The sequence below is a fragment of the Mugil cephalus genome, chromosome 19 (assembly GCF_022458985.1).
Source record: "Mugil cephalus isolate CIBA_MC_2020 chromosome 19, CIBA_Mcephalus_1.1, whole genome shotgun sequence".
Classification (NCBI taxonomy): domain Eukaryota; kingdom Metazoa; phylum Chordata; class Actinopteri; order Mugiliformes; family Mugilidae; genus Mugil; species Mugil cephalus.
The window spans coordinates 22,974,458-23,001,276 of NC_061788.1; the positions used below are offsets into that span (position 1 = coordinate 22,974,458).

The following is a 26,819-nucleotide window of genomic DNA, read 5'->3' on the forward strand; positions in this document are numbered from 1 at the left end:
ACATGCAGCCCCTATTGTGCTGTATATGCCCTCCAGCGCCATGTTCGGGACAATTGTGGTACTAAATCCAACCTGGTGGAGGTTGAGGAGCACTCTTTTTACATGGACAACTGTCTACATAGCACTCGCACTAGCACTGAGGCCAAAGCTTTCATCGATGACCTGCGCCAACTGCTCCTGGAAGGAGGTTTTGACCTCAGGTAGTGGGCGAGTAATGTGCCAGCAGTAATCAAGCATCTCCCCTCAGAAGCCATATCAGAGCACTGTGAGCATTGGCTGTCTAAGGGCAGCAATAACCTGCAAGAGTCGACCTTGGGCCTCCGGTGGTACTGTCTCACTGACACTCTAGGTTTCAAGCTCTGTCCAGTGGATCACTTTGAGCCAACCCTGAGGAACATTTATAAAGCCCTGGCGAGCCAGTATGATCCACTGGGCTTAATCATTCCTTTCGCAACCAGGGCTAAAGTCCTCATACAAGACATCTGGAAGCAAGACATCGGGTGGGATGATCGGATAGAACCCCAGTCTCTCAGGGAGCAGTGGACAGATTGGGTGAATGAGCTCCCTGATCTCATTCACCTTGAATTCCCACGGGCCTATGCACCTCTTTGTGCCAACAACTGTACTACATCCAGGGAGCTTCATGTCTTATGTAAAAAAAAAAAAAAACAAACAACTAAAAACTGCAAAACAGCAGATATGGTATGACAAATAAATAAACAATATAAATAAAGTGAGGTGTGGTTAAAAAAAAGAAAAAGAAAAAAAGTGACATTGTAGTTAAAGTGTCAAAGTAATATTGTGCAAGAGGTAGAATTGTACAACACAAGAGGACATGTAATATTGCACTTGAGTGTAACACAGGAGGACTTAAGTTATTGTGACCGTAGTATAGTTCTTAGAGTTCAGGAGCAGAATAACATTGGGAACCAAGGTTGCTCTCCTCCTCTGGGTCTTACAGGCCGGACATCAGAACCTGCTACCAGATGGCAGCAGCTCAAATGCATAACTATTCTAAGCTAAGTTTGTGGACCTGTTTTCTGCACACATCAGAGGTGGAGCCACAATAAAGGTCCTGTGTGTAGGTTTAAGATGTTTAGAGGTAAAACTGCAGACTGCAACCAACTGAATATCCTTGCCTCAACATTTCCTTTCCAAGCATCTAGGAACAAACAAACATGTTCTGGACTACTGTAAAACATGGTGGTGCAACAGGTCAGTGCATGAGGATCCATGTCCTCTGAAGATACTGTATAAAAGGCTCATTGGAAGTTAAGAGACACAGTAATTCTTATTTTAAGCCAGCTATACTCTAAGGAAAACAGGTGGTTAAGCACAAATAAACAATGAAAACACGTGAAACACATCCCCCCTTCTTACACACTGGATCTTTAATGGGCAAATAAGATCAATACCAGATTTACATAACAGGAATTATCTTTAAGTTTATAATGGAAACTCTTAATCACTGCATACAGAAACAATACCCACTCTGCTGGTCTTATTTATATGTCACTCTCCTGGAAATCAGTGGGAATCAAATCAACTGGGAAACATTCATTAAATTATTAAATCAAAATAGTTTAAACTATTGCAGCAAAATTCTGTGTATTTCGATGTCTTAGGAAATAATCTACCCAAGAATTAAAGCAGTGTTCCCCATTCACACTGCTAAGATGATGATGTGTGGTTCTGATGTCTTTGATGGACAAAAGATCTCAAAATCATTTATGGAAAAATGCCACTGAAGGAAAGAGTCATCTGTGGAGCTTTTAACCACTAGTGTGGAACACTAGTTGTTTTGAACAACAAGGCCCTGTTTCTTTTTTCCACATAAAAACCATCTGCATACAAGAGCAATTCAGAAGATTTAAATTTAAATATTTGTGCAGACACAATTTTTGTTATTCCTCTTAACAAGAGTTGGTTGCCAAAAGAAGAGAAACCAGCAATTGGGAAAAATAGAAGAAAAAAAAAACATTTGATGATTTTGTGAGAAATGAGAGGAAACTCCACAGACTGCCTTTAAATACACAACAGCATATTCAAGGGAATGACTTCAGTTGCTGGTCAAAGTGAGGTTAAGGGGTGAGAAAGCTAGAAATGAAATCTGTTCAACAGAGGTGGGGATCAAATTGGATTCCTCTGTCCAAAGTAAAATTCACAGTCACCTCACCTTCCCTCCTTTGTAGTGACTAAACCATCTGAGAGCCAGGCACTACTTCATGACCAGATCAACCAAGTGTCAACATTAAACATGCATTTTAAAGCACCAGTTTTATTTTTCTCCGAACAGCTTTTCAAAATAAAAGCATAATTAAGTGAAGCAGTTACTTTAACAGCAAGTTGACCAATGAGTAAACATTGATAAGCAACATGGGTCGTTAAAGGACAATTTTTTTTTTCAGTATTGTCTCCTTTATTATCTGGCATCACAACTGAAGCACAGGAAGCACCGTTGAGCCATGACACTGTGAAATCCTGTCTTCTCTTGTGGTAGTAAACAGACCTTCCACAGCCAATCAACATGTAGTATCAAGGGCACCATGATGGAAAAGTGCCAAGCATATTGACATCTAAATAAATATTTTGGAGGTAATTTTGAGATGTTAGCAAGTACTATGCTGCATTTGTGAAAAGCATTCCAATTGATTCAGTTGGGGCTGAAAGGCTGAAACACAAAAATCTGGAAATATATAGAGTCAGCAAGAAATTAGATAACCAGGGTAGTGATCCAAGGCTTCATTAGCCCTTCCAGGCATTAAACCTAACAATATACCAAAACAATATTAGCAGGTGGTCTGTGAGTAGTGTTCTCGGAGTGCAGTGTAATCTTTGAACATTATACCCATATGTGATGGCTGAACAAAACCACAGGCATCAAACTTCAGGTTCTATTCTTCCGGTTTCAATCTTTCCAACAAATGAAGCCGACATTGCTTCTATTGAGTGACAAGAATATTCCTGAACTCAAACAATGACCTCGAATAAAAGGTCTGGCTCATAGTTTTGTGCCATTCCATTTCAACTAAAATGTATTTCACATGGCTGTTTGAACACAACTCTGTGTAGTCCCATCTAATTGCACCACAATAAACTAAGAATACCAACTCTTTGGATGGCCCTGAATTTGTCTGTGGGGGCCTGTAATGCCCCCATATATTTGGCTATAGAGTGTATATTTCTTTGGGTGATTTAACTCCTCTCACTTTTAAAGTTCTTCACTGCCTCAAGTAAGAATACTCCATAGGTGCTAAATAATTAATACAGAAGCAAGGCTGAACTGCATATCCTTTAAAGAACGAAGTATCCAGGATTTCTAGACTACATTTGATTGGCTGGGTATTCTGTTTCTAATTTCTTATCACTGACGACTCTCCAGTCAAACCTAAACAATTTAAATACAGAGTAAAGTTATGGGTGTTTACAGTTATAAAACATACACACAGTAAAAGGATGAGAGAGACAGATAATATTTACATATTTAACAGAAAAAGTCCACTATTGTGCTACAAGATATGGGAAGACTTCGCTCCCCTCCACATCACTATGATGCTTCTCTGTAGCCTATGCACACAATGGCTAATATTCACTGTATATGTGGCCAGGGCTCTGAAGCCTCCACAACCATGAACAAGTGAAGGATGGCAAATTGAGAGCTGAGACCTATGATGGTGGTCTAGGGCACTGCATTGCCTTTTGTTCAATACTACACAGTTACGGGTAGTGAGTTGGGGAGCTGAGGAGGGGCATTTGTTTCCGTAAACTCACCATCACTCCAGCCCTTTTGTTCTGTTGCTAAATCTTTGACACACACACACACACACACACACACACACACCATCATCATCACCACCACCACCGCCACCACCATCATCACCATCACCATCATCATCATCATTGATACAAAGAGATAAGAGCCACCCGACCCCACAAAACCCATCCCAACAGAAGATGTGCTTATGTGCAGCAAAGGTAAGCACCCTCACAATAAAACACCATGCACCACACCTTAACTCCTATGGGTCATATATTAAGGACATTTTCAAACTGCTGCAAATATGGTCAGAGACACTGTTCTGCTCTACAAAATAAGAATGATAACAATAAGAATGATGCACACAATTGATCCTTGTGGTGTTGACAGTACAAAGGGCCTTGTGTTGGTTTGCTTGATGACAGCTGGGAATCACAGCTCCAGTGATATCAACCTCTTTGTCCATAGTTTACTTCCTGTCCATGATTGGTTTCCATTGGGTCTTCTTTAAAGGTTTCACACTGCTCCATTACCTTCCTGAAAAATCACAATATTTACAAGTTGACTTTTGCACTTTTGGTTCCAGGTATTTTTTCCTGCTGTAGGTTTCCTATGCTGATGTGCCACGTGAAACTACTTTTGACATGAGCTCTCACCAAATCCTGCAAGCATAAATAGAATATCTGTGGTTTTTCGGGTTACGTTCAAATAATAATAATACTATATAACGTAATAATATAACGTAATAATACGTTCAAAACCAGCATTAAGAGAACAAATAAATTTCAGTCAGTATTGCTGGTTGTTGACAAGATGACAAGTTGCATTTGTCAAGCCACTACCTTAAAATATTTGTGACTGTAAGGGATTGTAAACAGGTTACACGTGAAGCACTCCAGTTGTAGTTGTTGTGTCTCTGCTCCTTAATTCAATCTCACATCTCAACTTGCTGGACAGCTTGTAAAAATGACTAGGTTCCCAGATTGCCAGATACAGATACAGATACACATACAACAATACACAGAAAAAAGAGTGTGTTGGGAAATATGGTATTTGATCAAAAGTTATTGAAGTACAGCTACTGTAAATTGCATCAATAGTTGCTATCAGTCTCCTGGACTTCATCTCTACATGTTCACAGTGAAGTAAGATGTCATAATCACCTGATCAGTGAATTGTTTGGAAAAGGTCATCTTGAACAGACAGAGGCATGTATTATGATTACTGCAGCTTACCTGGCCATGTCCTTAGTATCTGGATGGGAGCTTTCCAGCTCCAGAACTTTCTCCAGAAGACTTATTCCTCCTTCCTTTATCAGCAAGGGACAATACTTGCTTGCTATAGACCAAAACAAAATGCAAGAAGGGACTGTGCCTTACTAATAACTGCACAATTTAAGCATAAAAAAAGACAAAAAAAGAACAAGCAGTCTGGAGGAAAGGGAAAAGAAAAGGCAATGGAGTAGATAGGGAAATTTCAAATGTGCCAAACTGTATTTTGAAAATTATTACTTAATCAGTAGATACCAGTATGTCATTCTGGTCTATTAGTCAGGGGATGTGCAAGTAATTTCCCCCTGGGATCAATAAAGTAATTCTGATTCCGAAGTTCAAAACATTCAGACAGCCTCAATAAAGTATGGAAAGAGACATTGGAAATCCACAGGAAGTTTTAGATTGGGAAGCAATATGGGACAATGTTACAGGCTCATCAAAAAATACTGATCATCAGTTTATTCACTTGAATATATGTTATCGCACCTATCCGACTCCCCATAAGTGGTATTTGCTAGGGTTAGCTCCCCATTTGTATTGTACTTTTTGCCCACTTGGTAATGTGGGGACTTTTATGAATTCTGTGTGGAGCTGTCTGAACATGTTCTCTTTCTGGAATAAAGTTGTCGATACAATATCTGCCTTGGCAAACATTGATTTTTCCAGTGGATCCTGCTCTACACCTTTTGTTTAATGACTCAAGGTCTCCCATCACAGAAAAAACAAGTAAACTGTGGTTAGCAGGTATCACTGCTGCCAAGAAATTGGTGGTCCAGAGATGGCCTCCGCCTCATGACCTTTCAATTAAACACTGGTTATACACACTGTAAGGCATTTTGTATCTAGCAAGATATCCGCAGCAAGAATAAACCATGCTAGGGCAGAAACTGTCAACAACTGGTTAACTGCAATAGAAATGGTGAAGGGGTTACTTCTTTACTGTTGTAATACATGGTGCTGTGCATTTTTCCATGTTTTCAAAATTCAATAAACACTGCATTAAGGAGATGTGTAAGTTACTTGTAAGTAAAAATACTAAACTTAAAAATACTAGTCTTTATATTGACTCTTCAGAACCTCTTGAAACAGATAACCACAAATGTAATGCCTGGTTTGAAATCCTGCAGATACTCACGGTAAACTGACACCAAGTTGTAGAGAGCCCATGTGGCCCAGTGCTGACTGACAGGAGAGATGTTCTGGGGCAGCAGTCGCAAGATGGGCTCAAAAGACCTGAGAGACCAGAGTGAATTTCAAAATAAAAAAACAAGAGGAAAATCCACTGAGAGCTACAGCTAGACCACTACTTAAATGTTACTGAGTGCTATCTCTGGCATGGTTAGATTTGTTTTTCCAGTAGAAGTTTTCAATTTGTTTTCGTACAGCACTGACATGCTGACATTTATCTTTTGTCAAACAATGTAGTGACCACTAAATCTACAGTACTTTGACTTTTATTTTCAGCATGTAGAGTAAGAATTTATACTAACATGAAACTGCTTATTTACAACAGAATATCATGATACATACAAAAGCTGTGATAGCACTAAGCATGTATTATTTCTGTCTTAAAAATTAACATCGGGCAATTCTAGGTTTTTCTCATTCAATGTTTAAAATGACAAAAACGACAAACAAACAAAAAATAACAGTGCTACTTTTTAGAGATTTAACAGACAACAATTTTATCTGTCCAATGTTGGTACCAATTTCAAACCTGGTGAGAATTCTGAATTTGTGATTCATATGTTGCTATGATGACAAAATATCTATGTCTATGTCCATCTATGTCTACCATTCCAGACAGAAAATATTGTTGAACTCTCAAAAATTTGACAACGCATACATACAAATACTGCATTAATAATTCAATTGTTAAAAAAAAAAAAAAAAAAAAAAAAAAAAAAAAAAAAACTGTAGTTAAAAACCTGTAGGTAAAATTACCTGTAGTTGATGTTTCGGCGTGAGCTGACATCCCAGCTCTGGATGGCGTCCCACATCTTCTCCATCACCTTCTCTCTTCGAGGCTCCTCCATGGACCAAACCTCTGGTCCATCAAACATGATGTGTGAAAGGACCCCACATGCGTTGTACGACACCTCAATTCCATCTGCCTTACTGTCCAGCAGGTTACTATATCAAAGAGCAAGTTAACAGATAAAGCATTAAGTATTTGATGAGTTCTTACTTACTGAATGAAGAATCTTCACTAAAGGCAGACTAAGTCTAAATCCTAAGTAAAGACTCAAATAAACTGTTTAGAGAATTCATTCAATACTTGTGAACACAGTTTTGCTTTTGTTTATCTTCTGTTTTTGGTCCACTCAGTTGAGTTACCGCACACAGCCAGTGTGGTCTGTCTGTGTTGGTGTTGTCACAAGTAGAGCACTTGAGTTAGACTGGACTTGCAAATTCGAGGACCTGTTTTACTGCACTGACAAAAGATTTCACTTTGACCTAGTATCCGTGATCAGGCACAAATTTGAGACTTATGACTCAAAAGGATTTCACTATTTATTATTAAACTTTTTTCTAGACACTGAGAAGTGATTCATAGGACTAAGCACACAAACCTAGCCATCATAGAAAGTTTCCAAAAACATTAAAATTTGTATTTGTGATAATGAAGAACACTTCTGGCCAGACTTCTCCAGAAAGTATTTGGGTATACCTGGGTTCCACTGGCTTCTGCCAGTATTGAGCTGATGGCACAGCTAGACTTTCCATCTGCTGCACGAGTTTGGTTGACCAACCACCGTGTCTATGATCCTACAAAATCCTTGACTTTGTGCAAGTGTAACTATAAGGATGTATGCTGGTTTGAAGGCAAAGGGTACTAACACCAAATATTGATGTGAGTTAGATTTTTCTTTTGTTCGCTCACTGCATTTTGCAAATTGATAAAAAAAAAACAATAAAAAAATAAACAATCTTAATCTCAAAATTATTTATATTTACTGTATATACAGTGGGGGAAATAAGTATTTGATCCCCTGCTGAATTTGTAAGTTTGCCCACTTCCATAGAAATGATCAGACTCTGGTTTTTATGGTTGTTTACTGGTTATGGGTATAGACAGAATATCAATCGAAAATGCATAAAAAACACACAATCTAAAAGTTATAAATTGTTATGTATTTTATTAAGGGAAATAAGTATTTGATCCCCAACAATTCACTTAGAATTCAGGCTCCTACAGATTGGCTGGTGCGCATGTGGCACACAGCTGTGCTCAGTCAACTAATTACCAATACTCCTGATCTTAACTCGTCATGTATATAAAGCACACCTGCTCTAAGAATCAGTTTCTTACATTCCAACTTCTACAGCACCATGGGCAAGACCAAAGAGCTGTCAAAAGATGTCAGGGACAAGATTGTAGACCTGCACAAGGCTGGTATAGGTTACAAAACCATCAGAAAAAGGCTTGGTGAGAAGGTGACAACTATTGGTGCCATTATTCGCAAGTGGAAGACCCATAAAAGGACCATCAACTGTCCTCGGTCTGGAGCTCCCCGCAAAATCTCGCCTCATGGAGTGAGGATGATGATGAGAAAGGTGAGGGAGCAGCCTAAAACAACACGGCAGGAGCTTGTTAATGATCTGGAAGCAGTTGGGACCTCCGTCACCAAGAAAACAGTTGGCAACACACTGCGCCGTTATGGATTGAACTCTTGCATTGCCCGCAAGGTCCCCCTGCTCAAGAAGGCACATGTACAGGCCCGCCTTAAGTTTGCCAGTGAACATCTAAATGACTCAGAGAAGGCTTGGAGAAAGTGCTGTGGTCTGACGAAACCAAAGTTGAGCTATTTGGCATTAACTCGACCCGCCGTGTTTGGAGATGAAAAAACGTGAGTATGACCCAAAGAACACCATACCCACGGTTAAGCATGGAGGTGGAAACATCATGTTTTGGGGCTGTTTTTCAGCAAAGGGTACAGGGCAACTTCACCGCATTATGGGGCCAATGAATGCAGCCATGTACTGTAACATCTTGGACAAAAACCTTCTTTCCTCAGCAAGAACACTGAAGATGCCTCGTGGGTGGGTTTTCCAACATGACAATGACCCAAAACATACTGCCAGCACAACAAAGGAGTGGCTCAAGAAGAAGCATATTAAGGTCATGGAGTGGCCTAGTCAGTCTCCAGACCTTAACCCGATCGAAAACCTGTGGAGGGAGCTGAAGCTCCGAGTTTCCAAGAGGCAGCCAAGAAACTTGAAGGATTTAGAGACTGTCTGTAAAGATGAATGGGCCAAAATCCCTCCTGCGCTGTGTGCAAACCTGGTGACCAACTACAAGAAACGTCTCATCGCTGTGCTTGCCAACAAAGGTTTCTCTACAAAGTACTGACTTGTGTTGTGCTTGGGGATCAAATACTTATTTCCCTTAATAAAATACATAACAATTTATAACTTTTAGATTGTGTGTTTTTTATGCATTTTCGACTGATATTCTGTCTATACCCATAACCAGTAAACAACCATAAAAACCAGAGTCTGATCATTTCTATGGAAGTGGGCAAACTTACAAATTCAGCAGGGGATCAAATACTTATTTCCCCCACTGTACAGTGATGTGGAAAAAAGTTTTCAGACACCCTTAGTATTTTACACACACACTGAATATTATCATGAAATATTTGTGGAAAAATCTTTTTTGTATTTTAAAACGTGTGGCTGCATTAGGCAGACACAAACAAATACAAATGATATTGCTTTTGTTTATTGTTTACAAGAAAAACCAACAACAATTATTGTCATTCTTAGCAGTTTCAATGTCCGATCTCAACATTGCTGGTATCAAAGTCAACAAATTTATTCGCAAAAAATAAACCATCACACCATTAAATTAATATTTAGTTAATCAGCAGCAGCAGAGCTCTAATCCTGGCTGACATGTTCCCCACGAGCCTTTCACACTGTTGAGGGTTAATTGCGTCCCATTCTTGAATTAGGGGCATTATCTTGTTGAAACATCCAGTTTTGACCTTGATGGAACAGTGCACATGCATAAGGCAGTATGTGGGTTTCAAGAATGGCACAATACTTGGCAGACTTCAATATGCCATCACAGACAGAAGCTGGGTTTACATGGAGCCAAATATTCCGATTACAATCGGTTTAGGAGCCCAAACTGAATGAATATGAATATATCCATATAATCACCAAGGCCCAAGCCAAATGAAATTTCATTTGGTTTCACTGGGGTAGAATATTCCTTTTCCCAAACTGATCGAAAGTCTTGTAAGTGGTGAAGTGGAATGAAGTCAGGCTCTGTTCTGTCTGAGCGTGCTCTGTCTTGACGTAAATGCACAGTGATGTTCAAGTGACATTTCCTGTTGTTTTTAATAACAACTCTGAAAGAACTAGACATTATCGCACGCTTAGACGGCAGAAAAAAATAGAATATGGAATATCAATCTGTTTTAAAGGTCCATCATAAAATTATTGAAGTCGGGATAGACTGAGGCAAATCTTCTTCCAATTCCCGACTGTTCAGTTCTTATGTGCTTGGCCCACCGGGCTAACCTCTGTCTGTCATTAATCAAGGGCTTCTTGGCAGCCTTGTAGAACCTTAAGCCCTGATCTAAAAGCTGACCACTTACAGTGTGGGTGGAACACTGAACACCAGTCTGGTGTGACCACTGCTGTTGGATCTCCTATAATGTCTGTCATTCAGCGGTTTTCCCTACGCATGTGGATTCTTGCTAAAGAAACCCTTGGACACCCAGATCTTGGTTCGTCTCCCAAGCTGTTGATTCTTCTGTATTTCTGCAGTGTATCCAACTGCTGAAGGACTGCATCTGCACTTCCTGGCAATCTGGCGGCAGCTGTACCCTTCCTGGCTGAGAATCTCCATCTTCAGGCATATTTCTTGCAATAGGTGTTTTAGCCTTTTTTGCCTCTACAGAACTTTCAAATGTGCCGGCCTTATATAGACCGCTGGAACCAAAATGCCAAATACTCAAAATGACTTGTGTATTTCTGTGGAACTAATCAATTTTAAGCTTTTAATGGCTTTTTAAAAAAATTGTTTAGTATTTTGTCTGTGACCATACTAGAAGAAACTGCACTTGAAGACCTAAGAGTGATTCTTAATGCAATATTTAACCAATGCAGGGTGTTCGAAAACTTTTTTCCACCACTGTATATTATATTTAAAACAACAATAACGTCTTTGTACTTCTTTCAATAAAATACAGTGTTTGAATGATTTGCAAATCCATTCTTATTTTTAATGATTTATTTGTAATCTTAATTTTAAACAGCTTCCTTCCTTCCTTCCTTCCTTCCTTCCTTCCTTCCTTCCTTCCTTCCTTTTTGGTAACAGAGCTATACGACCGCCATCTTTTGATGTACCAGTATAATGTTACGCCACTGTATAATATAACATTTTTATGTGTCATGAATGCAATTTTTGATTGTGGAGGGATGAGAGCAAGGTACTTAAAGTTTGAAAAAAATACAACAAGAACATAAAATTAACTTACTTATTATTTATTTTAGTAATATATTAAAGGATAGTAATCATTGCACAGAATTATTAGGTTAAATTTTTATGTCTGTGAAGGTTCTTAGTCATCCAGGTCATGGCAATCCAAAAGAAGTTTAAAGAAAGGCAACTGGACTTGTAGAAATTCTAGAAGACATTTTGCTGCTCATCTGAGTAGCTTGGAGTAAACTACTCGGATGAGCTTCGTCAGTTCGTCAGAAGCTACTTGGATGAGCAGCAAAACATCTTCAAGAAACTCTAAAAGTACAATTGCCTTTCTTTAAAAGCCTTTAGGGTTAACATTGTTACTTCTTTTTGCACACTTGCACAAAGGTACCCATTGCTGTGGGATTTTCTTTTCAGAGTGCATCAGTTGTTGCATTGTTATAAATGTGGTTAACTCCCCAAACTCCATAGATGTGCTGTCTTCTCCTAGACTTTTTAAATTGAAAAATAGCAATAGAGGAATTATTCATAGAAACCTTATAGAAATCAACACAAATTCACTAGTACAACAGAACAGTAAGAAAATTAAATGTGTTTTTTTAAATGTCAGATTTCTCTGGTCTAAATCTCTTTTAGTGACCAATTTGATAACTGATCATCAGATTGATCTATTTAGTTTGACTGAAATGTGGCTGCAAGATGATGAATATGTCAGTTTAAAGGAGTCCATACCACCCAGTCATAGTAACTATCACATTCCTGGAGGCACAGGCCGAGGAGGAGGAGTGGCAGCAATGTTCCACTCTGATTTATGTATTAATCCTAGACCAAAGCTTTGATTCGTTTGAAAGCCTTACTCTAAGTCTTGCTCATCCAGACTGGAAAAGACAAAAAACAATTCTCTTTGTTGTGGTGCATCACCCATCTGCTCTTTACTCGGAATTTTTAGAACAATTCTCTGAGTTTCTCTTGGTAATGGTAAATGGTCTTGCTCTTATATAGCGCTTTTCTACCTACTCAAAGGTACTCAAAGTGCTTTTACAGTCAGAGACACATCTACCCATTCGCTCACACAAGCACACACACATTCACACACCAGTGCCAGTTGCACTGGGAGCAACTGGGGGTTCAGTGTCTTGCTCAAGGACACTTCGGGATATGTCACACTTCTGATTAAACCGCTAACCCTTCGGTTCATGGACAACCCGCTCTACCTACTGAGCCATAGCCGTCCTATGTGATTTAGTGCTTAGAACAAATACAGTCATTATAGTAGGTGTCTTTAACATCCATGTTGATGTTGGCAGTGACAGTCTTAGCTCTTCATTTATGTCATTATTAGATTCAACTGGCTTTTCTCAGAATGTAAATGGATTAACTCACTGTTTCAACCACACCTTAGATCTTGTACTAACATATGACATTGAAACTGAAGGTCTGACAATATATTCTCATAACCCTCTTCTGTCTGATCATTTCCTTATAACATTTGAAATAACTATAAGAGATTTTGTCAATTGGAAAGACATTTCGTTATGGTAAGCACTTGTAGACACAGATGTTGCTGTAACTAGATATAAGGAATTCATTCCTTCAGTATTTACCTCAGTGCCTTATGTCAGTGATGTGGATGACAGCAACCACAATCTAACTCCATGTTGACAGCACGACAGCATCACTTAATATACAAGTATAACTCTAAATCTAGTTGCTCCTCTGAAAACGTTGATAAATCGGAGGAGGGTAATTCCATGATATAATTCACAGTTGCGTAGTTCAAAGCAGGCAGTTCGAAAGCTGGAAAGAATTTGGCATTCCACTAATTCTGAAGATGCTCACATAGCCTGGAAAGATAGCTTAACAACTTATAAAAAAAAAAAACTCTGTAAGATTAGAACAGCATATTATTCTTCATTAATAGAAGAATACAAGAACAACCTCTGATTTCTTTTCAGCACTGTAGCCAGGCTGACAAAGAGTCACAGCTCTGTTAAGCCATCTATTCCCTCAGCTGTACTGACTTCATGTGCTTCTTTACTGATAAAATTGTTGGTATTAGAGATAAAATTCATAGCCCTTCCAGCTGTCAAAGGTGTAAGTACAGCGGCATTAGAAACCTCTGTAGGACCTAGTCAATATTTGGATTCTTTCTCTCTAATTGATCTTCCTGAGCTCACTTCAGTAATTACAGCATCTAAACCATCAACTTGTCTTCTAGACCCCATCGCAACTAAATTGGTCAAGGAGGAAACGGCACTATTGACACTACTGATCACAGTATTCTACTAAAGAGACTTGAAAATGTGCTCAAGATTACAGGAACTGCATTAGACTGGTTAAAATCATATCTGTCAGACAGATTCCAGTTTGTCCACGTAAATAATGATATAATATATACCAAAGTAAGCTATGGAGTCCCTCAGGGTTCTGAGCTAGGACCAGTACTATTCACATTATACATGCTTCCCTTAGGCAATATTATTAGAAAGCACGGCATAAACTACAATTGCTACGCAGATGATACCCAGCTATATTTATCCATGAAACCAGGTGAAACTAATCAATGACATCAATTGTCAATGACTAGTACCAACATTGATTTTGATGGATTATTTTTTTATTTTTTTTTTTTTTGTCCCTGATTTACAAAAAATGTTACGTTGTTACCATTAAGGGACAAAGTGTCCTCTTCAAAAACACCCTTAAAATAGCATATGTTAATATTTTTTCTACATAAATCTTTTAATCCACTTCAATACTAATCACAAATACCAAAAGTTTCATTATTCTCTCACTTTTAACCCTTTATATGTCAGTAGTGATGGCATTGAATTTTTTTCATAAACAAACAAAAACAAACACAAAAATTGAAATATTTTCAGTAATCTAAATGCGAAGTGGATTTTTATTGGGGGGATTATTAGAGCCTTGGACATGTCAATGATTGGTAGCAACACTGATTTTGATGGATTTTTATTTATTTATTTATTTTTTGTACTGCCTGATTCAAAAGATCACTCCCATTAAAACCCATTGATAATACATTGATTTTTTTTTCCACATTCAGACTTATTATCTCTGATTTTCAAGTAACAGGATAAAATATATAGTTGGGAAACTCTAAATTACACACACACATGCATGCAAACACACACACACATTCACACAGACACCCAGGTCAGTGCAGAGATCACTATGAACCCACTCATCCCCATGACCTAACAACGCCATTTTTTTGTCATAAAAAACTTGGGAGCTGCAAATCACAGTAGGGCAACAGCAACATTTTATTTTTAGTAAACAACATTTCAAAGTGTGTGCACAAACAGACACATGCATGCAAAGGTCAATACAGAGATCACTATGAACACTGTGACATCACCTCTGCATCATAACAAACTGGGGAGCTTCAAACTACAGCAGGGCAAAAAGTGAGCACAGCCTAGAACCATCCACTCCTCCCTCATCTACTACTACCAAGACCCACACAGACATCTCCTATATCCCAAAGTGTGGAAAGGACGTTCTGCTGTCCAGTACTGGACACTGGAAGCTGGGCCATTATTGATGGGGCTCACGAGAAGATCATAATAGTCCTGCAAAGGCGGTGTGGACAACCTGGATAAGGTACGCACAATTGCGTATCAATTATACACATGCTTTATTATTACTGGAGTTATGTTCTTGTCTGAGATACATTTTTAGGTTATTTTTGAAGAGGACACATTTGTCTCTTAATGGTCAGGCACTACAAAAAAATAAAAATCCATCAAAATCAATGTTGCTACTAATCATCAACATGTCCAAGACTCTAATAACCCCTGCAATAACAATCCATTTTGAATTTAGATACTTGAAAATATTTCAATTTTTGTGTGTTTTTTTTTTGTTTTTTTTCGAAAAATTTGTGATGCCATCACAAACACTGGCATGTAAAGGGTTAAAAGTGAGAAATTAATCAAACTTTTGATTTTTATGTTCAGGATTGAAGTGGATTAAAAGATTTATGTAAAAAAATAGAAAAAATATTAACATGTGCTATTTTTAGGGTGTTTTTGAAGAGGGCACTTTTGTCCCTTAATGACAACGCAACAATTTAGGTTACACAATGTAAAAATGAAGCATTATGGGATTTGAGTTTGAAATATGAAAATATGCTATAAAAACCACACACATCTTTGTCAAATATGATGACAAAAAGCAGAACTAGCACAAATTTATATATTTAAAAAAAATGAAAAGGACAACTTTGTCCTTATCAGAGCATGATGGTTAAAGACATAAAGGCTTGGATCACCTGTAATTTTCTACTTCTAAACTGAGACAAAATAGAAGTCATTGTATTTGGCTCTAAACATGTCAGAGATTCATTATCTAATCACCTGGTTTCGTTGGATGGCATTACCGTGGCCTCGAGTACTACTGTGAAAAACCTTGGTGTTATATTTGACCAGGATATGTCCTTTAATTCTCACATAAAGCAGGTGACCAGGACTGCTTTCTTTCACCTGCGCACTATTGTCAAACTTAGGAACATCCTTCTTCAGAATGGTGCGGAAAAACTAGTTCATGCATTTGTGTCTTCCAGGCTGGATTATTGTAACTCATTACTGTCTGGCTATTCAAGTAGCTTTTTAAAAAGTCTCCAATTGATTGAAAATGCTGCAGCTAGAACACTGACGGGAATTAGCAAGGTTAGGGCCTTACCTACAAGCCCCTGAAAGGCCTAGCTCCATCATATCTGAAAGACCTCATAGAACCATATTCTCCCAACAGATCACTACGATCTCAAAATGCAGGACTACTTGGGGTTCCTAGAGTTTCAAAAAGTAGAATGGGAGGTAGAGCCTTCAGCTATCAGGCTTCTCTCCTGTGGAACCAGCTCCCAGTTTGGGTTTCTGGAGGCAGACACCATCTCTACGTTTAAAGTCAGGCTTAAGACTTTCATTTTTGACAAAGCTTATAGTTAGGGCTGGACTTAACCATCCCTCAGTTATGCTGCTATAGGCCTAGGCAGCTGGGGGAAGACTCACTGAATGTCCTCTACTCTCTCTTCACTGGCTCCTGTCCTCTAATATCTTATAATTTTATTTTCTATTACTAACAGCTGTGTCTCACTCTCTCCCCTCCTCCATCTTCTTGTGAGGGTCTCTGGTCTGGAGACTGAATATCTGACCTGTGGAGTTCTAAAGCTACATCTGCTGTCGTGGCCTCATCAACCAGCCCAGTCTTCATGGTCTGGAGTGCTGTGTATCAGACCTGTGGAGCTCCATAAACTACATCTGCCCCAGTCTTCATGGCTTGCAGTTATCCACTCCTACCTAGATGAACAATTCACCAACCTGTCTATGATTCATGTTATACTCACAAACTGTCACGTAACATCATCAGCTATGTGTTATATTATAAGATTCTATGTGTTTCCTTCAGCTTGATGTATGTATCTATGACAGAAGTTTGTTTATCTTGTTTCTCCTGTTCTTCTTTTCTCTCTATCTTCTCTGTTTCTACCTGGCTGGCCTTCAGCAGATGGGTCCCTCCATATGAGCTGGGTTCTGCTCAAGGTTTCTTCCTGTTAAAAGGGAGTTTTTCCTTGCCACTGTTGTCCTCAGGCTTGCTCTGGAGGTTTCAGGCAGTTTTTTGTAAAGCGTCTTGAGACAATTTGTATTGTTATTGGCGCTATATAAATAAAACTGAATTGAATTACTGTGGATTTCTATCTGGCAATGAACAAGCAGGGAATGCACACCCCTGCAACCATAACTCAATGTAACAAATGTTAGCCATCAACCCTTTCCAACCTGTTGCATTAAATACATTGCTTTCTTTCATTATTTAAACACTTCATTACTACTTCTTGGTTGACACTTTTTTAGTGACCACTGTTTGACCAACTATGTGTTCAGACTTGGTCAAAGGCAAACCTACCTAGTTTGGTGGTGGTCTGACAGCATGAATAATGTAGAATACAGAAGTATTCTATAGGAATATTTGGAATTGGTGTGGGAAATTCACAAAAGTCATTAACATGAAAATGAGCTTTCACCAAAAAGCAAGTCTTTTAAATTCCCTGAACAATTCCATTACCTGAATACAGTGATGAACTGTGGAGTAAGTAGCTGCGATCTCAGGGCTCTGACTTCGGCAACATTTCCCAAAAGGCCCAACATGTTGCGGTGAAGCTCCTGCTTGTCTGGAAATTCCTGGGGTAAAATTGTGCAGCATGAGTAGAGATATTACATAATAGTGAAATGCACTAATGCCCTTTTCAAAACATGCAGACACACACAGTTGTCAATTCACATTAGATTGTATGAAATAATGCTGAGTGTGTATTCACCTGTAGACACTCCAGAAAAAGACTCATGCCCCGACAGTTGAGGAACATTTGACAGTTGTCAGGCGTTTCATCAGTAATGTTCCACAGAGCACTCCAGGAAAACTCCATTACTTGGTCACACTGAGGGGAAATACACACAACATTGTTTAACAATGACAATTTTATTTCTTTACCAACATTTTATTATAATAGTTGAACAAGCGTGTATATTTGAATAACAATTATTTTGCATTTGAACAAAGAGGAGCATATAATTCTTAAGAGGCTGAGAACCACCATCTGTAAACACACACCATAATTATACAAGGTATTGATGTCTATAAAGCGCCTGAAAGGAAGTAAAAGAATTAAAGTCAAACTCACCATTCTGTCATGTAGTTTCTTCTGAATTAAATTCAGCATTGTCTGATAATGATAAAAAAGAGAAAATTACAACAGAAATAGTAGAAAATAAACTTATAAGAGCCATAAACAGCAGCTCATATCAGTCTGATAGTGTGAAATGGAATAGAGATAATAAACAGTGAAAATATGCTACATAGCTTGTAGCATGAATCAGAAACTTCAGGCAAACCTAGGCAAATCATATGTATAAAAATGGGTCATGGTGGGTTCAGTATCATAATGACCCACTTACTACTAAAAAAAAAAAAAAGGCATAACTAAAGTAAATTTAAAGCTGTTCTTGAACCATTTGGAGTGCAGGCATGGTGATGGCTTCTTTTTAAACATAACACTCAGAATCTTTGCTACTAGCTCTGAGTAATAGGAGTTTAAATAGACTGAAAAAGAAGGATTGTATGTCCGCCTAATTTGTTTTTCAATATTTGCCTTCAAAATGAGTTTCTAAGGATAGCACCAGGCATACTAAGTCAGTCATACTAAGTCAGTCATGATCTTGGTCTCTAATGAAAGGGTACACTTACATGCCTATTAAGTGCTTTGCTTAGTGGTGCACAGAAAACAATGCTTTTGTCAACCTAAAGTTGAGATTTCGGGGCTGTTTTGGTATACAGTGTGGGTAATACATGTTAGCCAAATGAAGCTTCTCACTGAGACTCTTAAAGTTTGCTGCAGCATAAATCGTGCCATTATAGATCAAATGGTTGGTGTGAATTAACTATTTCACTGAGGGACATTTATTGCAACCATGCCAATGTATCACGAAAATTTTTGTAGGTCCGTCCGTCCGCCTGTTTTCTTCCGCTTATCTGGGTCTGGGTTGCAGGGGCAGCAGCCTCAGAAGGGAAGACAAGAGCCACACCCCCAGACGCTTCCACCAGCTACTCTGGAGGAATCCCCAGGCATTTCCATGCCAGACGAGAGACATAATCCCTTGACCGTCCATCCGCAAGGTGTCCTAACCACTTCAACTGACTCCTCTCTGACTTTGAACGTGGGATGATTGTTGGTGCCAGACAGGCTGGCCTGAGTATTTCAGAAACTGGTGATCTACTGGGATTTTCACACACAACCATATCTAGGGTTTACAGAGAATGGTCCGAAAAAGAGAAAACATCCAGTGACTTATTGGGTCCTCAGCTGAAAATGCCTTGTTGATGTGAGAGGTCAGAGGAGAATGAGCAGACTTGTTGGAGATGACAGAAAGGCAACAGTAAGGAATGCAGAATACCATCTCCAAATGCACAACACGTGGAACCTTGAAGAAGATGGGCTACAGCAGCAGAAGACCACACCAGGTGCCACTCCTGTCAGCTAAGAACAGGAAACTGAGACTACAGTTCACACACGCTCACCAAAATTGGACAATAGAAGATTGGAAAAACATTGCCTGGTCTGACAAGTCTCAATTTCAGCTGCAACATTTGGATGGCAGGGTCAGAATTTGGCTTAAACAACATGAAAGCATGGATCCATCCTACCTTGTATCAATAATTCAGGCTAATTGATGTGGTGCAACAGTGTGGGGGATAATTTCTTTTTTTACACTTTGCTCCCCTTAGTACAAAGCTTGCAGTTAGGATTATATCCTGAAATGGTCCACACTATCCACACTATGTATCATTCTAATTGCAAGAAATTAAGCCTTCCAACGATGTATGACATGTGTTGGCACATAGATGACGACAGCGGGATGAGTTAATCCTTGGTTTAGTCACAAAAATAGTGGACAGTTGCAGACGGGCCATTGGAATGACAAGGGGTTAATTAGGTCAGGATTACTGGCTGGTTTCACCTGGCAGAGGACTTAATGACCACTTGTCGAGGTATATATTTTACTGTATGGTGAGATGATGTGAGATTAGTCTTACTTTTAGTTTTATTGACATCTTTTTATTATGTCAGGAATATGTGAGAGTTAAAAACGGTGGCACTTTTGTAGATGTTACCTTGACAAATCCCATCTTTCCCACCGCTTCCTTGTGATGGTTATCCACCTGGCAGACCAAAGCATTACAGAGATGAACTGCGATTCTTTGGATGGACTCATCTTGACGGGCTGGCTCCAGGATTTTCAGCAGTAGCTGGTTGACTCGACTGTATTGGAACTCCAGCTCTTCTGGAATACTGAAGTTACACAAAGTCAAGCAGCAGTTCCTTTGGACCTGGTATGGGGCAGGAAAGGGGAACACAGATAGTTTGCCAATCAAACATGAACCCTTGCATACCAACACGATTATGTCATTGCCTCACCCCTCACCCTTCGAGCCCCCGACTTCTCATAACAACAGCAAAGAACATCAGTGACAGACTACAGGCTTGTGACGGTGTTGCATTAGATATTGACCATTCTTGGGTGGCTAGAGCATGCTCTGCCTCTTCTTCTTTTTTGACTGAGTTCTGTAGCAGAAACACTGTGGCGCATAGGTCTGAGATATGTACTACAGCCTTTGTCTAGCTAGATGCAGTTTTCCAATGGATCAACTCTTACAGAGGAATTCTCAACACGACACCAAGGAAAATCAGAAAAAAAAGATCATTTTGGTATGTGTGAATGTAGCCTCAGATCGACAGATCGAAATTACTTAAATGTTATAATGACGTTTTGTTTACAGATTACAAGTACATTATGGTGGGTATTATGGTCCCCCAGCAGATACAATACCACAGCAACAGTACTTTTCCGACTCTTAAGTTTCTTACTGATTCTTCTTAGACGTTAATAAAAGGCAAACTGTTTAAATGAGGAATATAGAATCAAAACAAGCAGCCAATTAGTTAATAGTTAGTTAGAAGTTAATTTCTATTAGTATTTGAAGTAGTCCAAAAATGTCTTCCAAAATCTGAATTGAAATAAGACACTGTTGACACAGCAGACTTACAGTGACCTCCTGGTACTGCTCCATTCCATTTAGTACAACTTGGACGACCTCTCGGCGCAAACGCACACTCTGGTCGTTGCGGTACTCTGTGTTGGTCAGGTAGAAAAGAGCAGCACTGCCCGTTACCTGAATGCTCTTATCATATTTATGGCACTTCAGAGCTGCAATGACAAGCTGAAACAAGGACAGAATTTTTATGAGAGTCTGAAGAGATAGTAATACAGGTATGAAAAGAATTTCATAATAATGTCACAGTAACATGTTAGTGTCACTTCTTTCTAAGATCAAGGAGACTTTGTACTTGTAAAGCTCGGAGTAACTGGCTGCAATGTTGTATCCTGGCGATATCAAAGAGCTGATTGATGGCTCTGTGGGCCAGCTCAGGACGAAACTCTGTGTAAGCCTCAATGGCATTCAAGACCTGGTCTTCATTCTTTGACCCAGTCACCTGAACACATAATTAGTACACATTAGTATTAGTATTACTGGCTATTATTCATTCTAAACAATTCAACCAGATACCATTGCATACAAAGAAGATTAACTTATGTTCTGACAAATCACCAATGTCATCTTTTTTTGATTTTTGCCTGTGTGTGCTAAATTCACAAGCACAAACAAAGCCCACTGACTCCATTTAATGTGACAAGGAAAAGCATTTCAATGCTCTTACAGCATATAACACCACACCGAATGTCAGCTGACAAGAAGGAAACACTTGCTAAAAGAGCCACAATGATTTAGTCAATCACTTTGAGTACGCACAAATTATCAGATGAACTGCAAATAAACTATCCAGCTAGACAACACAAATAATACAAGAACAGGGTTTGTCATCTATCATCCAACTCTACAAAAGGAAAATGATGAATTACAACTTTAAATCTAACAGATAATGAGCACCTTATAAGCAGGAATGTGTGTCACATTACAGAGGGTGGTGTCATACAAGCCCAGAAACTGCAGGGGCCTCTTCAGCTCCTGGAAAGGGTAGATGCTACTCTTGCATGGTTCAATGCTGAACGAGAAGAAAAAAAAAAACACTAAAATATTATATAAAGGCAAATGAAGGCAAATAAAGTGCACACTTCACCATTGGTAATCTACCTTGGGCGCCCCATAGCTTCTTCAAAGTGAGGAACAGTGCAGTTGTCCAGCATAATGTGACCCGAAATGTCCAGTGAAACCAGACTGACCAGACGTTGTACAATGGCTGTCAGGATTTTCCTGGTCATCTTAAACTTTGAGGTCCGCCTGCTCTCTCGTGAGATATCAAGATGCCTGAAGAAGCAGTGAATCTTATTAATAATTTATTTGGGATTATGGGCAGTAAGTATATGCACTGCATGTCATGTAGAACTCTTAAGGAGGGATGGGTCAAAGGTGCCAGGTTATGTGACTTCATGCGTATCAGTACTATATTAATACATTCATGTCAAATTTCAAAGTGGCAGCCTACGTGGACAAAGACACTGGTCATGACTTAAGTGTTGTTAAGTGTTGTTATTTTTCTTATTAATTATGTTTTGGCAGGATTTGTTTTTGAAAATATTGTTCTTTAAAGATAATTTTATGTATTCATGTTGAAAAATTATGAATTACATTTGCAATAAACAGCCATTAAATGTCTAGATCCTGGGGGATACATTGTTCAGAAAGGCGTATGAAGACAAGCCACTCTCAGATATATAGTCTTTACTCTACAGATAATCACTAATATAAAGGTGATACATATTGATTACACTGCATTTAACTCTTAAATGTGTATTACTGATTAATTCACCAGTGTAAGTATGTTTTCAGGGAATTTCCGTCACTACACTCTACAATAGGCCTACAAAAAAGAGAGTGGCAGTGTCTGTAGTTTTGCAACCTGATGGTTCATCTGATTCAGATAATGGAACCAACTGATGAGATTATGATTAAATACAAAGGCAAAAAAAAGTCTGTGGTCATATTTACCCAGCGAATCCAAAAAATAGGGGTTCAAGATCTTTGTGCAAGCTGGAGTGTCTGGCTTTGTGTACGACTTCATGGTTCACATGACATCACAGACATAGCAGTTTAAATATGTTTAAGCAGGGCTCTAAAGTCTCACGTAAGTCTCACTCCACACATGACATTTATCACACTGAAAAATTATATAACTTGCCACACATAGACTTTAAGAGCTGAATAGATGATGCGAAGGCAGGCTGCTCTGCTTCAATCAGCAACCAATCGGAAAATATCAGCGTCCAATCAGCCAATCAGAAAATATCAGTGTCCAATCAGCCAATCAGAAAATATTTATTTGTCATTGCCAGGTGAAATAATAGTGCCCGAACCTCACCTTCCACAAATGCATGAAAGTTTGCACTCATCAAAGGAGAACTGGAAGTGATCTGGTCATTATTATAATTTCAATAGTTTCTTATTTAATAGTTGCATATAAGTCTAGGAACTATACAGGATATTTGCTTATGAATCATGGTTGATTATCTTTAAAACAATCTTTATATATTTACATGAAAAATAATACCATGATATACTGTGACTGTCAGAATTTTTGAAAAATACTGTGATATACATTTATGGTCATACCGCCCAGCCCTAGGTCATACCAAATATTGCTTTGGTTTAGATTTCTTCTCTGTTCATTCACTGTTTTGTTAATTGATGAAAATAAACTATTAACACTTACACTTTGAAAGCATTCTTAGTTTACAGTATTTTTTCACACCTGTCTAAAACTTTTCGACAGTACTGTATGTTAAAAAAAAAAAAAACGGGACTGTTGTTTGGCATTTTGTTAATTTGAAGTTGGATACCTATAAAACAACAACATTTTTTAGACACTAATATTCCAAACCTGCACCTGCAAAGTATAACTATCCATTAGATTAATAAAAAATAAAAAAATATATTATTTTAAATGGTGAAATATCTGTTTTATTGTATCATTCGGGATACAACATTTGGGAAATACATAGAAGGACTGACATACTGGTGTGAGTTTATCACAGTGGGACAAATAAAAGATTATCTTATGTATATGAAGCACGACTGATTCCCTCCTACCTTACCTGAGATTAACCAGCTCCACCATAGTGTTGACCAACTCTTCTGACAGGTCCACATTGTAAAGAACGATAGAGGCCAGTCTGTCTTTCCACTGAGTGAGAAAAGCTGCTCCCAGCAACTGTACATGAGACAGATCTAATGAGGTGAGTGACTTAAGGGGTTTGAGCAAGGCCTCAGCATCCACCTCATCAGGTAGTCCACCCAAGTTGAGCAACCTGAGGCGGTTGAATCCCTGGAAATTAAAGTCGGTCTCTATTGCTTGCCGAGAAGCAGGACTCTCCTCCTCCTCATCTTCTGAGTCTTCGTTACAGGCAAGAGGGGCACCACCCTTCCTGTAGAAGATGTGGCTGCATCCAAAGAGACAAAGGGAAACCAAGGTCTCACGGAAGCATGTCAGTGTTTTTAAACTGCGGGATGACAAGCTGTTGCAGTAGGTGAGGTGGAGCTCAATCAGGTCCTGGCACAAGAAAAAAACATGTTTTATTAATTATTAGTAAACACAATATTCTACAGCAGGGATAGGAGATACAAGTTCACTTACAAGACTATTATTAATTATTAGTCATAATCTGTGATATGATTATATGATAATTACCATTGTAATGTGTGAAACTTCGGTACATAGCTTTAAATTATCATGGTCAAGATACAGTGTCAAAAAACAGTCTTGCGTTCACTGGTGGAGCGAAAATCTATTTGTATCCACAGATGGTGCAGTATAACCATTTAATTTCAGCAGAACACCACGTTTAAAAACCACATTTTAAAAGCTAGAATATCTGAAAATATAAACCACATTTGTTACGTATGTTCCAACGATCTCTAAAGTATAGCTATATGATGACAGTGCATTCAACTTTGTTAATTAATTAAAAAAGCTTGTTGAAGTATGACAGAGTTTTGATGATTACACTTAAGTTGTAGACGGAAATGGAGTAATCACCAAAGTCTCTTGGCGATTACTTGAGACAATTCTTTGAGTGGTTAACTATTAACAGAAAACCCAATAGCCATCCATCTACAACAAGAGAAATCCACTATCACTGCAAGGTGAGGTATGAGTGTAACCTACCAATTATTCACCTGTGTTCATTCGCACCACTAGTTACTGAATGAAAGAAAGCAGTTCAAGAACAAAACCAGAAGTGGAGCTGTATTTCTGACACCTATTTCCAAGGTACAATGTTCCACATGATTCACAGTGGAACATCTTAATTTTTGAGCACTCAAGACTTCTTCTTACAAATTAAGATTTAAAGTAATGAAATCAATCAATCAAACTTAATTTGTATAGCGCTCTTCCTACAAAGATGCAACACAAAGTGCTTCACACCAATAAAATCATAGACATACACATGCATACATGCATACATACATACGCACACATGCATACACATTACACATACACAAGCACACACACGTCCACAGTCACGCTAGTATACATCCTACAAAACTAAAACGGTAAGATATTAAAATAAGTAGATAAAATAAATAAAAAGGTAAAATAAATAAGTAAGTTAAAATATCCTTTGTCTGGTAAGAATAGGTTATATAAGTAAATAAATGAAACAAGTTAAAATAAGCCATGTAAAACAACATAAATATAAATCAACTGTGAAAATAAATATAATCAGGATTAAATATAAAACAGGATTAAGAAGTAAAATCATATAAATAAAATCACGTAAAACCGTGATTAAAAACATGAGTATTCAGCCTTTTTTTCAAAAGTATCAACCATCTGTGCAGCCCTGAGGTTCTCCAGCAGGCTGTTCCACAGTCGCAGACTATAATAACTGAATGCCAGCCAGTGAACTGTTTTCCTCAGAAACTTTAAAAAACTCCCAAACTACTGCCGCAATCTTGTATATTTACAAACGTATGCACGTTGTGATGCTTTCATGTAGTGATGGAAATTCCCTTTTCCCGGTTTGCAGTCCGTTTCCCCGATCTTTTTATGTTCGTGTTTCTATGATTTCTGTGTAACATCCAGGGCAATGAATAAAATACTGTGGATAAGACACTGATATCAGTCAGCTACTACCAAAATTATGACAGAAGCCCCTTTCACATCGAGCAGGGTTTTTCGCAGATATATTTGCCTGTTACATTTGACGGCCTGACAGACAGTATCACTGTAGAAGTTTCAGCTCAAAAAAAGGTTTGGTCTACTCCCATCTCTCTGAAGGGCAGAGATTTTTGTTCATTTTTTTTCAATCAAACAAATTAAATGTGTTGTTACACAATCGTTAATGGAAGCACATGTGACCGGCAACTGTGTCTATATACATCTTGTATAGCGATCTCCCACACCTTTTTTTAATGATCATGGCAGTGCTCTGCATCCAAGAAAAAGAGGAGATTTGGCGGCAGATATCGGGCTCAATGCAGGACATGGCGATTTATTTTAATATTAGCAGCATTTGAAAGAGCGGGGGTTTGAACGGTCCATTCTTTAGGTCATCAACAAACTGCAATGTTATCTGAAATGTATGTGATGATGTATGAAGGAGGAAAAATCAGGCATGCAGCTCTCGCAGCGGGACATCCGACCCAGGACTTTTGCCAATGTGAAAGCGCACCAAAGGCGAGTCGACCCAGGTCTGGAAACGGGATTTTCGATGTGAAAGCAGTAAGAGTTGAGTTGTTGTCCGACATG

The 26,819-nt window shown here is 38.6% G+C and overlaps 1 protein-coding gene across 5 annotated transcripts in view; it reads right to left on the reverse strand.

The window, feature by feature from the left end:
• Window positions 1-1,369: 1,369 nt before the first annotated feature.
• Window positions 1,370-26,819, reverse strand: part of zer1 (zyg-11 related, cell cycle regulator) — a 41,269-nt gene continuing 15,819 nt past the window's right edge. For 4 of the 5 annotated variants that reach the window (XM_047569516.1, XM_047569515.1, XM_047569519.1 and 1 more), the window contains 13 exons: window positions 24,163-24,617; window positions 22,205-22,378; window positions 22,001-22,115; window positions 21,399-21,545; window positions 21,098-21,271; window positions 20,165-20,380; window positions 18,177-18,218; window positions 17,814-17,933; window positions 17,561-17,676; window positions 6,976-7,164; window positions 6,167-6,264; window positions 4,993-5,095; window positions 1,370-4,294 (listed from right to left, as the gene is read on the reverse strand). In XM_047569516.1, the coding sequence (XP_047425472.1) occupies window positions 4,207-4,294; window positions 4,993-5,095; window positions 6,167-6,264; window positions 6,976-7,164; window positions 17,561-17,676; window positions 17,814-17,933; window positions 18,177-18,218; window positions 20,165-20,380; window positions 21,098-21,271; window positions 21,399-21,545; window positions 22,001-22,115; window positions 22,205-22,378; window positions 24,163-24,617 (2,037 nt within the window). In that variant the 3' untranslated portion in view covers window positions 1,370-4,206. The remainder of the gene's footprint in view (window positions 4,295-4,992; window positions 5,096-6,166; window positions 6,265-6,975; window positions 7,165-17,560; window positions 17,677-17,813; window positions 17,934-18,176; window positions 18,219-20,164; window positions 20,381-21,097; window positions 21,272-21,398; window positions 21,546-22,000; window positions 22,116-22,204; window positions 22,379-24,162; window positions 24,618-26,819) is intronic. The other variant, XM_047569520.1, reaches the window with a different exon arrangement.